The 14099-nt window shown below is 46.2% G+C and overlaps 1 protein-coding gene across 3 annotated transcripts in view; it reads left to right on the forward strand.

The window, feature by feature from the left end:
* Positions 1-14099, forward strand: part of SPTBN2 (spectrin beta, non-erythrocytic 2) — a 174730-nt gene that overhangs the window by 44564 nt on the left and 116067 nt on the right. For 2 of the 3 annotated variants that reach the window (XM_038764160.1, XM_038764162.1), the window contains exon 1: positions 2296-2626. The exons of the other annotated variant lie outside the window; for it this stretch is intronic. In XM_038764160.1, the coding sequence (XP_038620088.1) occupies positions 2443-2626 (184 nt within the window). In that variant the 5' untranslated portion in view covers positions 2296-2442. Of the gene's footprint in view, positions 1-2295; positions 2627-14099 lie in introns of those variants that run through there. 3 annotated transcript variants of the gene reach the window in all.

The following is a 14099-nucleotide window of genomic DNA, read 5'->3' on the forward strand; positions in this document are numbered from 1 at the left end:
ATTATTATTTGGAGTCAGTGGTCATGGGTTCAAATCCCGGCTCCGCCAATTGTCAGCTGGGTGACTTTGGGCCAGTCACTTCACTTCTCTGGGCCTCAGCTACCTCATCTGATTAAGACTGTGAGCCCCCCGTGGGACAACCTGATCACCTTGTATCCCCCCGGCGCTTAGAACAGTGCTTTGCACATAGTAAGCCCTTAACAAATGCCATCATCATTATCATTATTATTATTATCCAGTTGTCAGCGGGGTGACTCTGGGCCAGTCACTTCACTTCTCTGGGCCTCAGTGACCTCATGGGGAAAATGGGGATTGACTGTGAGCCCCCAGTGGGACAACCTGATCACCTTGTGTCCCCCCCCCCCCTCAGTGCTTAGAACAGTGCTTTGCACATAGTAAGCGCTTAACAAATGCCATCATTATTATTATTTGGAGTCAGTGGTCATGGGTTCAAATCTCGGCTCCGCCAATTGTCAGCTGGGTGACTTTGGGCAAGTCACTTCACTTCTCTGGACCTCAGCTACCTCATCTGATTAAGACTGTGAACCCCCCGTGGGACAACCTGATCACCTTGTATCCCCCCCGGCGCTTAGAACAGTGCTTTGCACATAGTAAGCCCTTAACAAATGCCATCATCATTATCATTATTATTATTATCCAATTGTCAGCGGGGTGACTCTGGGCCAGTCACTTCACTTCTCTGGGCCTCAGTGACCTCATGTGGAAAATGGGGATTGACTGTGAGCCCCCCGTGGGACAACCTGATCACCTTGCATCCCCCCGACGCTTAGAACAGTGCTTTGCACATAGTAAGCCCTTAACAAATGCCATCATCATTATTATTATTATTATCCAATTGTCAGCTGGGTGACTCTGGGCCAGTCACCTCACTTCTCTGGGCCTCAGTGACCTCATGTGGAAAATGGGAATTGACTGTGAGCCCCCCGTGGGACAACCTGATCACCTTGCATCCCCCCGGCGCTTAGAACAGTGCTTTGCACATAGTAAGCGCTTAACAAATGCCATCATTATTATTATTTGGAGTCAGTGGTCATGGGTTCAAATCCCGGCTCCGCCAATTGTCAGCTGGGTGACTTTGGGCCAGTCACTTCACTTCTCTGGGCCTCAGCTACCTCATCTGATTAAGACTGTGAGCCCCCCGTGGGACAACCTGATCACCTTGTATCCCCCCGGCGCTTAGAACAGTGCTTTGCACATAGTAAGCCCTTAACAAATGCCATCATCATCATTATTATTATTATCCAATTGTCAGCGGGGTGACTCTGGGCCAGTCACTTCACTTCTCTGGGCCTCAGTGACCTCATGTGGAAAATGGGGATTGACTGTGAGCCCCCAGTGGGACAACCTGCTCACCTTGTATCCCCCCGGCGCTTAGAACAGTGCTTTGCACATAGTAAGCCCTTAACAAATGCCATCATTATTATTATTATTATTATCCAATTGTCAGCTGGGTGACTGGGCAAGTCACTTCACTTCTCTGGGCCTCAGTGACCTCATGGGGAAAATGGGGATTGACTGTGAGCCCCCAGTGGGACAACCTGATCACCTTGTAACCCCCCCAGTGCTTAGAATAGTGCTTTGCACATAGCAAGCCCTTAACAAATGCCATCATCATTATCATTATTATTATTATCCAATTGTCAGCGGGGTGACTCTGGGCCAGTCACCTCACTTCTCTGGGCCTCAGTGACCTCATGTGGAAAATGGGAATTGACTGTGAGCCCCCCGTGGGACAACCTGATCACCTTGCATCCCCCCGGCGCTTAGAACAGTGCTTTGCACATAGTAAGCCCTTAACAAATGCCATCATCATTATTATTGTTATTATCCAATTGTCAGCGGGGTGACTCTGGGCAAGTCACTTCACTTCTCTGGGCCTCAGTGACCTCATGGGGAAAATGGGGATTGACTGTGAGCCCCCCGTGGGACAACCTGATCACCTTGTGTGTCCCCCAGTGCTTTGCACATAGTAAGCGCTTAACAAATGCCATCATTGTTATTATTATCCAACCGCCCACCAAGCTTCGGCTGTCCGGGCCCTTCTGGCCGCTCCCGCGGCCCCCACGATCGGCTCTGGGCATCAGTAGTTGGCTCCCGGTAGCCAAGCGATGGCTCTGGCAGCTTCCTCCTCCCCCGCAGGGCCTGGCCTGGTCCCAACCCGGCTGGGCTCCTCCTTCCACCCCTCCCCTGCCGCGGTCCAACCAGTTTATCCGGAGCCGCCTCTGCTCCTGCATGCCAGGTGTGCCCTCCTGCCCACAGATCCCCCCCGGTGCCCGGGATCCCAGCCGCCTGGCCATCTCCATCCATCCGCCGTCCATCCCAGACCTCTCAGGATCCAGGATCCCGGCCGCCCGGCCTGCCCCTTCTTGGGGGGGAGAAATGTTCCCGGTGGTCGGACCTCTGTAGGAGACGGCGGGCGACATGAACGGGCACGGGGTCTCTGGCAATGGGGTGAATGGAAATGGCCTGGACGGGGCGGGAGACCCGCGCTATGAAACCTGGGATGAGCTGAGGAGCCCAGGGGGTTCCCTGCTTTCCCCGGCGGCCTTCGTCGACGCCGCTCAGTATGCCAACGTGCTGGAGGGCCGCTTCAAACAGCTCCAAGGTGAGTAGGCCGCCGACGGGACTTGCTGGACGTTCCTGAGGGCGGCCGGGATGTGGAGAGAGGAGCGAGCGGGCGGAAAAGCTGGGAACACACTGGGGTCCAGACGGAGGTTGGAAACAGTATGGTAGATGGATAATAATAATGAGTTGGACACCGGCCTACGTGTTTTGTTTTGTTGTCTGTCTCCCCCTTCTATCAATCAATCAATCAATCAATCGTATTTATTGAGCGCTTACTGTGTGCAGAGCACTGGACTAAGCACTTGGGAAGTCCACGTTGGCAACATCTAGAGACGGTCCCTACCCAACAGCGGGCTCGCGGTCTAAAAGGGGGAGACGGAGAACAAAACCAAACATACTAACACAATAAAATAAATAGAATATGTACAAATGAAATCAATCAATCAATCAATCGTATTTATTGAGCGCTTACTGTTTGCAGAGCACTGGACTAAGCGTTTGGGAAGTCCAAGTTGGCAACATTTAGAGACGGCCCCTACCCAACAGTGGGCTCGCAGTCTAAAAGGGGGAGACAGAGAATGAAACCAAACATGCTAACAAAATAAAATAAATAGAATAGATCTGTCCAAGGAGAAGCAGCGTGGCTCAGTGGAAAGAGCCCGGGCTTTGGAGTCAGAGGTCATGGGTTCAAATCCTGGCTCTGCCACTTGTCAGCAGTTTGACTTTGGGCAAGTCACTTCGCTTCTTCTAGACTGTAAGCCCGTTGTTGGGTGGGGACCGTCTCTAGATGTTGCCGACTTGTACTTTCCAAGCGCTTAGTACAGGCTCTGCACGCAGTAAGCACTCAGTAAATATGATTGAATGAATAATAATGATGGCATTTATTAAGCGCTTACTGTGTGCACTATTCTAAGTGCTGGGGAGGTTACAAGGTGATCAGGTTGTCCCATGGGGGGCTCACGGTCTTAATCCCCATTTTACAGATGAGGTAGCTGAGGCCCAGAGAAGTGAAGTGACTTGCCCAAAGTCACCCAGCTGACAAGTGGCAGAGCCAGGATTTGAACCCATGAGCTCTGACTCCAAAGCCCAGGCTCTTTCCACTGAACCACGCTGCTTCTCTAAATATTGGTGTTGTAATATTACAATTGGTGTTGTAATAGAAGTGGAGTGCCAACCCTCTCTCCTTTCATACAATAATAATAATGATGGCATTTGTTAAGTGCTCACTATGTGCCAAGCATAAGCGCTGGGGTAGATACAAGGTAATCAGGTTGTCCCACGTGGGGCTCACAGTCTTCATCCCCATTTTACAGATGAGGTCACTGAGGCCCAGAGAAGTTAAGTGACTGGCCCAAAGTCACACAGCTGATAAGGGGCAGAGGCGGGATTAGAACCCACGACCTCTGATTCCCAAGCCCGGGCTCTTTCCACTAAGCCACAGGACGCCAGGGGAGACGTAGAAGAAAGATCATTCAGGGCACGGAGACTGTGAGCTCATTGTGGGCAGGGAATGTCACTGTTTAATCAATCAATCAATCAATCAATTGTATTTATTGAGCACTTACTGTGTGCAGAGCACTGTAGTAAGCGCTTGGGAAGTACAAGTTGGCAACATATAGAGACGGTCCCTACCCAACAGTGGGCTCACAGTAATAGGAAATTGCAAAGAATATGTATCAGTTTAATTTTGGAGCGGTTGTTCTGCTAAAGGATTGCCTAAAAGCATGCCTATCATTTTCAAACAAATAAATAAATAAGCCCAGAATAATTCCACTGTGTGATGGATCTGTCAGGCCCTCCTCCAGGAGGCCTTCCCAGACTGAGCCCCTTCCTTCCTCTCCCCCTCGTCCCCCCTCCATCCTCCCCATCTTACCTCCTTCCCTTCCCCACAGCACCTGTATATATGTATATATGTTTGTACATATTTATTACTCTAGTTTATTTGTGCATATCTATTCTATTTATTTTATTTTGTTAGTATGTTTGGTTTTGTTCTCTGTCTCCCCCTTTTAGACTGTGAGCCCACTGTTGGGTAGGGACCGTCTCTATATGTTGCCAACTTGTACTTCCCAAGCGCATAGTCCAGTGCTCTGCACACAGTAAGCGCTCAATAAATACGATTGATTGATTGATGGAATTCAGTTAAAAATGTGCTCCTACTTCAGCAACATATCAGTTCCATGTTCTGACATAGGTCTGCCTTCAACCCAGGATTTTTGCAAAGATGAAGCTTATCATTTCCATTATCCAGATGATTACCTAGACGTATATGACATCGACTCCTTATTTTGCTGACTGTATCGTCCTCTCCCGAGCGCTCAGTACAGTGTTCTGCACTCAGTAAGCGCTGAGTGAGTGAATGAATACGACGGATGGCTCCCGCTTCTGCGAAATGTCTATCTGAAGAGGGACGGAATACAAACATATGAGATTTGGAAGGGCGTTATGTGTGATGCCAGTGTGGCTGTGATTGAGGTACGGAGAATGGGGGTGTGAGAGCGGGAGGAGAGTGTGACTGGTGCATGCGAAGGCGACGGCAAATGGAGCCTGCTTGTGAAGGTTTGGGGGAGGCGTAGGTGACGCTCAAGACTTTTGTTTTTTCGCGAAGGATCTGTCTGTTCCTTAGATGAGCTCAGAGGGAGAACAGGAGTCAGGCTGTCACGGCAGAGTACGTGGGCTCCAGCCTGAATGCGGGCAATGTCCCCATCATTGTGTTTCCCCCTGCTTCTGCGCGGTGTGGAATCCTGGCTATGTGTTGAACTCCGTGGGTGAGTGGGATATGGGGAAACTGTGTGTTTGTGCGTGTGTATGCACGCATTGCGCTATCAATCAATCCATCAATCAATCGATCGTATGTATTGAGCCCTTACTGTATGCAGAGCACTGGACTAAGCACTTGGGAAGTCCAAGTTGGCAACATCTAGAGACCCGACAGTGGGCTCACGGTCTAGAAGGGGGAGACAGACAACAAAACAAAACATATTAACAAAATAGAATAGATATGTACAAGTAAAATAGAGTAATAAATACATATATACATATATACAGGTGCTATGGGGAAGGGAAGGAGGTAAGGCGGGGGGGACAAACGCCGTTATTATTATTAGAACAGTGCTTTGCACATAGTAAGCGCTTAATAAATGCCATTATTATCATTATTATTACTGAAGCCCCTAACCCCTGTCCTTAGTGCCTTCAGCCTTTGGATTCCCTCACTGCCATGCTTTTTCATTCATTCATTCAATTCAATCGTATTTATTGAGCGCTTACTGTGTGCAGAGCACTGGACTAAGCGCTTGGGAAGGACAAGTTGGCAACATCTAGAGACGGTCCCTACCCAACAGCGGGCTCACAGTCTAGAAGGGGGAGACAGACAACAGAAGAAAACATATTAACAAAATAAAGTAGAATAGATATGTACAAGTAAAATAAATGGAGTAATAAATACATATATACAGCTGCTGTGGGGAAGGGAAGGAGGTAAGGTGGGGGGGACAAATGCCATTATTATTATTAGTGCTTAGAACAGTGCTTTGCAAATAGTAAGCGCTTAATAAATGCTATTATTATTATTATTATTATTATTATTATTATTACTGAAGCCCCTAACCCCTGTCCTTAGTGCTGTCAACCTTTGGATTCCCTCACTTCTATGCTTTTTCATTCATTCATTCAATTCAATCATATTTATTGAGCGCTTACTGTGTGCAGAGCACTGTACTGAGCGCTTGGGAAGGACAAGTTGGCAACATCTAGAGGCGGCCCCTACCCAACAGCGGGCTCACAGTCTAGAAGGGGGATAATAATAATGGCATTTGACTTGAGTGGGCAGGGGAGGGGTGCAGAACGGCCGAGGCGCAGAGCGCTAACCCCTCGTCTTGGGGACAAGGAGGGAGGGAAGGCTGGTCAGTCAGTTGATTGTATTTTTTGAGCGCTTATTGCCTGCAGAGCACTGTACTAGGCGCTTGGGAGATGACAACAGAACGGGCATGTTCCCCGCACACAATGAGTTTACAATCCAGAGGGAGTAATCCACAGGATTTTTTGGTTTTAAATGTAACTTGTTCAGCGCTTCATTCATTCAATCATATTTATTGAGTGCTTACTGTGTGAAGAGCACTGTACTAGGCGCTTGGGAGATGACAACAGAACGGGCACGTTCCCTGCACACAATGAGTTTACAATCCAGAGGGAGTAATCGACAGGATTTTTTGGTTTTAAATGTAACTTGTTCAGCGCTTCATTCATTCAATCATATTTATTGAGCGCTTACTGTGTGCAGAGCGCTGTACTAGGCACTTGGGAGATGACAACAGAACGGGCACGTTCCCTGCTCACAATGAGCTTACAATCCAGAGAGAGTAATCAACAGGATTTTTTGGTTTTAAATGTAACTTGTTCAGCGCTTCATTCATTCAGTCATATTTATTGAGCGCTTGCTGTGTGCAGAGCACTGTACTAGGCGCTTGGGAGAGGACAACAGAACGGGCACGTTCCCTGCTCACAATGAGTTTACAGTCCAGAGGGAGTAATCCACAGGATATTTTTGGATTTAAATGTAACTTTTTGAGCGCTTCATTCATTCAATCATGTTTATTGAGCGCTTACTGTGTGCAGAGCACTGTACTAGGCGCTTGGGAGAGGACAACAGAACGGGCACGTTCCCTGCTCACAATGAGCTTACAATCCAGAGGGAGTAATCCACAGGATTTTTTGGTTTTAAATGTAACTTGCTCAGTGCTTCATTCATTCAGTCATATTTATTGAGCGCTTGCTGTGTGCAGAGCACTGTACTAGGCGCTTGGGAGAGGACAACAGAACGGGCACGTTCCCTGCTCACAATGAGTTTACAATCCAGAGGGAGTAATCCACAGGATATTTTTGGATTTAAATGTAACTTTTTGAGCGCTTCATTCATTCAATCATGTTTATTGAGCACTTACTGTGTGCAGAGCACTGTACTAGGCGCTTGGGAGATGACAACAGAACGGGTACGTTCCCTGCTCACAATGAGCTTACAATCCAGAGGGAGTAATCCACAGGATTTTTTGGTTTTAAATGTAACTTGTTGAGCGCTTCATTCATTCAGTCATATTTATTGAGCGCTTACTGTGTGCAGAGCACTGTACTAGGTGCTTGGGAGAGGACAACAGAACGGGCACGTTCCCTGCTCACAATGAGCTTACAATCCAGAGGGAGTAATCCACAGGATTTTTTGGTTTTAAATGTAACTTGCTCAGCGCTTCATTCATTCAGTCATATTTATTGAGCGCTTGCTGTGTGCAGAGCACTGTACTAGGCGCTTGGGAGAGGACAACAGAACGGGCACATTCCCTGCTCACAATGAGTTTACAGTCCAGAGGGAGTAATCCACAGGATATTTTTGGATTTAAATGTAACTTTTTGAGCGCTTCATTCATTCAATCATGTTTATTGAGCACTTACTGTGTGCAGAGCACTGTACTAGGCGCTTGGGAGATGACAACAGAACGGGCACGTTCCCTGCTCACAATGACCTTACAGTCCAGAGGGAGTAATCCACAGGATTTTTTGGTTTTAAATGTAACTTGTTGAGCGCTTCATTCATTCAATCATATTTATTGAGCGCTTACTGTGTGCAGAGCACTGTACTAGGCGCTTGGGAGATGACAACAGAACGGGCACGTTCCCTGCTCACAATGAGCTTACAGTCCAGAGGGAGTAATCCACAGGATTTTTTGGTTTTAAATGTAACTTGTTGAGCGCTTCATTTATTCAATCATATTTATTGAGCGCTTACTGTGTGCAGAGCACTGTACTAGGTGCTTGGGAGAGGACAACAGAATGGGCACGTTCCCTGCTCACAATGAGCTTACAATCTAGAGGGAGTAATCCACAGGATTTTTTGGTTTTAAATGTAACTTGTTGAGCGCTTCATTCATTCAGTCATATTTATTGAGCGCTTACTGTGTGCAGAGCACTGTACTAAGCGCTTGGGAGAGGGCAACAGAACGGGCACGTTCCCTGCTCACAATGAGTTTACAATCCAGAGGGAGTAATCAACAGGATTTTTTTGGTTTTAAATGTAACTAGTTCAGCGCTTCATTCATTCAATCATATTTATTGAGCGCTTACTGTGTGCAGAGCACTGTACTAGGCGCTTGGGAGAGGACAACAGAACGGGCACGTTCCCTGCTCACAATGATCTTACAATCCAGAGGGAGTAATCCACAGGATTTTTTGGTTTTAAATGTAACTTGTTGAGTGCTTCATTCATTCAGTCATATTTATTGAGCGCTTACTGTGTGCAGAGCACTGTACTAGGCGCTTGGGAGAGGACAACAGAATGGGCACGTTCCCTGCTCACAATGATCTTACAATCCAGAGGGAGTAATCCACAGGATTTTTTGGTTTTAAATGTTAACTTGTTGAGTGCTTCATTCATTCATTCTGTCATATTTATTGAGCGCTTACTGTGTGCAGAGCACTGTACTAGGCGCTTGGGAGAGGACAGCAGAAAGGGCACGTTCCCTGCTCACAATGATCTTACAATCCAGAGGGAGTAATCCACAGAATACCTGCTTTAGGTGCCAATAAACTATCCTGCTGCCTCTGCTCTGATGGCTAAGGTGAACCTGTTCAGTTCAGTCGTATTTACTGAGCGCTGACTGTGTGCAGAGCACTGTACTAAGTGCTTGGGAGAGCACCGTATAACAGTAAGCAGACACATATTGTATTTGGTTTATATGTTTTGTTTTGTTGTCTGTCTCCCCCTTCTAGACTGTGAGCCCGCTGTTGGGTAGGGACCGTCTCTATATGATGTTGCTAACTTGTACTTCCCAAGCGCTTAGTCCAGTGCTCTGCACACAGTAAGCGCTCAATAAATATGATTGAATGAATACCTGTATATATGTATATATGTTTGTACATATTTATTACTCTATTTATTTTACTTGTACATGTTTATTCTATTGTATTTGGTTTCTATGTTTTGTTTTGTTGTCTGTTTCCCCCTTCTAGACTGTGAGCCCGCTGTTGGGTAGGGACCGTCTCTATATGTTGCTAACTTGTACTTCCCAAGAGCTTAGTACAGTGCTCTGCACACAGTAAGTGCTCAATAAATACGATTGAATGAATACCTGTATATATGTATATATGTTTGTACATATTTCTTACTCTATTTATTTTACTTGTACATGTTTATTCTATTTATTGTATTTGGTTTCTATGTTTTGTTTTGTTGTCTGTCTCCCCCTTCTAGACTGTGAGCCCGCTGTTGGGTAGGGACCGTCTCTATATGTTGCTAACTTGTACTTCCCAAGCGCTTAGTACAGTGCTCTGCACACAGTAAGCGCTCAATAAATACGATTGAATGAATGAATTCCCTGTCCACAACGAGCTTACAGTCTAGAGGGGGAAACGGACATTAATAGGGAAGAAATAAATGACAGATCTGGACATAAGTGCTGTGGGGCTGGGAGGGAGGGTGAATAAAGGGAGCAAGTCAAGGCCAATTTGCCTGCTCCAACACTTAGCACAACACTGGGCAAAGAGTACTTGCCTAAAAAAAAATCTTTACTAATTGATGACTCTAAAATCTGTCTTTGCAAAATTGGAAATTAATAAAAAATTCTGCCCATTCACTTAATCACTAAGGTCGGTTCTCCCCTCTACTTCGTGGAGATACGAGCTCTCTGTGGAGAGAGCTCACCCCCTTTCAGACTGTGAGCCCACTGTTGGGTAGGGACTGTCTCTATATGTTGCCAATTTGTACTTCTCAAGCGCTTAGTACAGTGCTCTGCACATAGTAAGCGCTCAATATATATGATTGATGATGATGAGAGGGAGAATGTGTCAGCCTTCACCCACCCCCTCAAACCCAACTACATAAGTTTTGTTTTGTTGTCTGTCTCCCCCTTCTAGACTGTGAGCCCGCTGTTGGGTAGGGACCGTCTCTAGATGTTGCCAACTTGTATTTCCCAAGCGCTTAGTACAGTGCTCTGCACACAGTAAGCACTCAATAAAAACGATTGAATGAATGAATGAGAGGGAGAAGAGGAAAGGGGGTTTTAAGGAAGCCCTGTTGGAGGAGATGGGCCTTCGATAGAGAAGCAGCGTGGCTCAGTAGAAAGAGTCTGGGCTTTGGAGTCAGAGGTCGTGGGTTCGAATCCCGGCTCCGCCACATGTCTGCTGTGTGGCCTTGGGCAAGTCGCTTAACTTCTCTGAGCCTCAGTTACCTCATCTGTAAAATTGGGGATGATGACTGTGAGCCCCATGCGGGACAACCTGATCACCTTGTATCCCCCCAGCGCTTAGAACAGTGCTTTGCACATAGTAAGCTCTTAACAAATGCCATTATTATTATTATTATTATTATTCAATAGGGCTCTGAAGCGGGGAGAGTTATTGTCTGTCGGATTTGAGGAGGGAGGGCTTTCCGGGTCGGAGGGAGGACGTGGGCGAGGGTGAAGGGTCGGCGAGTTGGAGATACAGTGAGAAGTTTGGCATTAAAGAAGCAAAGTATGCGGGCTGAGTTGTGATATACCTGTATATATGTATATATGTTTGTACATATTTATTACTCTGTTTATTTATTTATTTTACTTGTACATATCTATTCTATTTATTTGATTTTGTTAGTATGTTTGGTTTTGTTCTCGGTCTCCCCCTTTTAGACTGTGAGCCCACTGTTGGGTAGGGTACGCACAGAGTAAGCACTCAATAAATACAATTGATTGATTGATTGATTGATTGACTGATAGGAGAGCCAGGACAGCGACCAGATGGTAAGGCAGTCCTGGGATCGGAACCGTCAGCACCGAAGTATTAATGCCTGTCTACTTGTTTTATTTTGTTGTCCGTCTCCCCCTTCTAGACTGTGAGCCCGTTGTTGGGTAGGGACCGTCTCTATCTGTTGCTGAACTGTACTTTCCAAGCGCTTAGTCCAGTGCTCTGTATTTATGTACATATGTTTGTACATATTTATTACTCTATTTTACTTGTACATATTTATTCCATTCATTCAATCATGTTTATTGAGCGCTTACTGAATGCAGAGCACTGTACTAAGCGCTTGGGAATCAGCGTGGCTCAGTGGAAAGAGCACGGGCTTTGGAGTCATAGGTCATGGGTTCGAGTCCCAGCTCCGCCACGTGTCTGCTGTGTGCCATTGGGCAAGTCACTTAACTTCTCTGAGCCTCAGTTACCCCATCTATAAAATGGGGATTAAGACTGTGAGCCCCACGTGGGACAACCTGGTCACCTTGCATTCCCCCAGCGCGTAGAACAGTGCTTTGCACATAGTAAGCGCTTAACAAATGCCATCATCATTATTATTATTATTATTATTATTACAAGTTGGCAACATATAGAGAGGGTCCCTACCCAACAGTGGGCTCACCGTCTAGAAGAGTGGACTCACAGTCTAGAGGCACAAAGAAGTGAAGCAATAATAATAATGCCATTATTGCCAGTACTAAATGCCATTATTATTACTATTAATAATAATAAAAGCTGTTTTTGTGGCTACGGGTAGACCATGGTCTCTGAATCACGAGGAGACTGAAATTCTGCTCCTCTAGCCACAGCTCCCTAACGACTTTTGTTTTTATTGCCTGTACTGGGTATTTGTCCTGGTCTCTTGTGCTGTTTTGTATATATATATATATCTAATTCTAGTTTTGTGTATAAATCTCTAGAGAAGCAGCGTGGCTCAGTGGAAAGAGCCCGGGCTTTGGAGTCACAGCTCCCTAATTACTTTTGTTTTTATTGCCTGTACTGAGTATTTGTCCTGGTCTCTTACATTTTATTTTGTTAACATGTTTTGTTTTGTAGTCTGTCTCCCCCTTCTAGACTGTGAGCCCGCTGTTGGGTAGGGACCATCTCTATATGTTGCCAACTTTTACTTCCCAAGGGCTTAGTACAGTGCTCTGCACACAGTAAGCGCTCAATAAATATGATTGAATGAATGAATGAATCAATCAATCAATCGTATTTATTGAGCCCTTACTGTGTGCAGAGCACTGTACTAAGAATGTACTAAGAATGAATGAATGAAATGCTCTGCACACAGTAAGCGCTCAATAAATACCACTGAATGAATGAATGAATGAACAAGGAACCAAGAGGCAGGAGAAGCTAGGGCCTCAGTTGAATTTGCCAACTACCTTCTTCCTCCCTAGGATCTTGAGAAGCAGCGTGGCTCAGTGGAAAGAGCCCGGGCTTTGGAGTCAGAGGTCATGGGTTCAAATCCCGGCTCCGCCAACTGTCAGCTGTGTGACTTTAGGCAAGTCACTTCACTTCTCTGGGCCTCAGTTACCTCATTTGTAAAATGGTGATGAAGACAGTGAGCCCCGCGTGGGACAACCTGATCACTTTGTAACCTCCCCAGCGCTTAGAACAGTGCTTTTCACAGAGGAAGTGCTCAATAAATACCATTATTACTATTATTATTATTTTTGGCGAGCTAAGGATCCTCAGAGAGCCCTACCTCAGAGCCAGCAGGGCCCTGGGAATGGGATATTTTGAGGAGTGAGTGGAGAGGTGATAAAGGACGTAAATGTGGTTGTGTCTCCAGGGGGCTAGAAATGGGATAAGCAAGAGTAGCAATTGGCAGGATGTGAAAATGCATCCCCTGGGACTCTGAAAAGCAGGAGCTGAGCAGGGATAATAATAATAATAATAATAATAATAATGGCATTTATTAAGCGCTTACTATGTGCAAAGCACTGTTCTAAGCACTGGCACTGTTCAGGGCTCAACTCTTCTCAACTCCAGAACGCTGAGAGCAGCAACTCCAGAGGGAAACCAGGAAAGAGACGGGTAACCTAGCTGCCCAGTTGTCCGCAATCAATCAATCAGTGGTATTTCTTCAGCCCTTACAGTGTGCAGAGCACTGTACTAAGCACTTGACACCCTGTATCTCGATTTATTACTCTATTTATTTTACTTGTACATATTGACTGTTCTATTTCTTTTATTTTGTTAATGTGTTTTGTTTTGTTGTCTGTCTCCCCCTTCTAGACTGTGAGCCCACTGTTGGGTAGGAACCGTCTCTAAATGTTGCCAACTTGGCCTTCCCAAGCGCTTAGGACAGTGCTCTGCACACAGTAAGCGCTCAATAAATACGATTGATGATGAATCTCGCTGTCAACCTCACTCTGACCTGGAATGCTCTCCCTCTTCATACCTCTCCAGACTGTAAGCTTGTTGTAATAATAATAATAATGATGGCATTAGTTAAGCGCTTACTATGTGCCAAGTACTGTTCTAAGTGCTGGGGAGAATACAAGGTGATCAGGCTGTCCCACGTGGGGGCTCACAGTCTTAATCCCCATTTTACAGCTGAGGTAACTGAGGCTCAGAGAAGTGAAGTGACTTGCCCAAGGTCACACAGCAGACGTGGTGGAGCCGGGATTCAAATCCATGACCTCTGACTCCAAAGCCCGTGCTCTTTCCACTGAGCCATGCTGCTTCGGCAGGGAATGAGTGTTTCTTGTTATACTGTACTCTCCCGAGCGTTTAGTACAGTGCTC

The sequence above is a fragment of the Tachyglossus aculeatus genome, chromosome 22 (genome assembly GCF_015852505.1).
Source record: "Tachyglossus aculeatus isolate mTacAcu1 chromosome 22, mTacAcu1.pri, whole genome shotgun sequence".
Classification (NCBI taxonomy): Eukaryota; Metazoa; Chordata; class Mammalia; order Monotremata; family Tachyglossidae; genus Tachyglossus; species Tachyglossus aculeatus.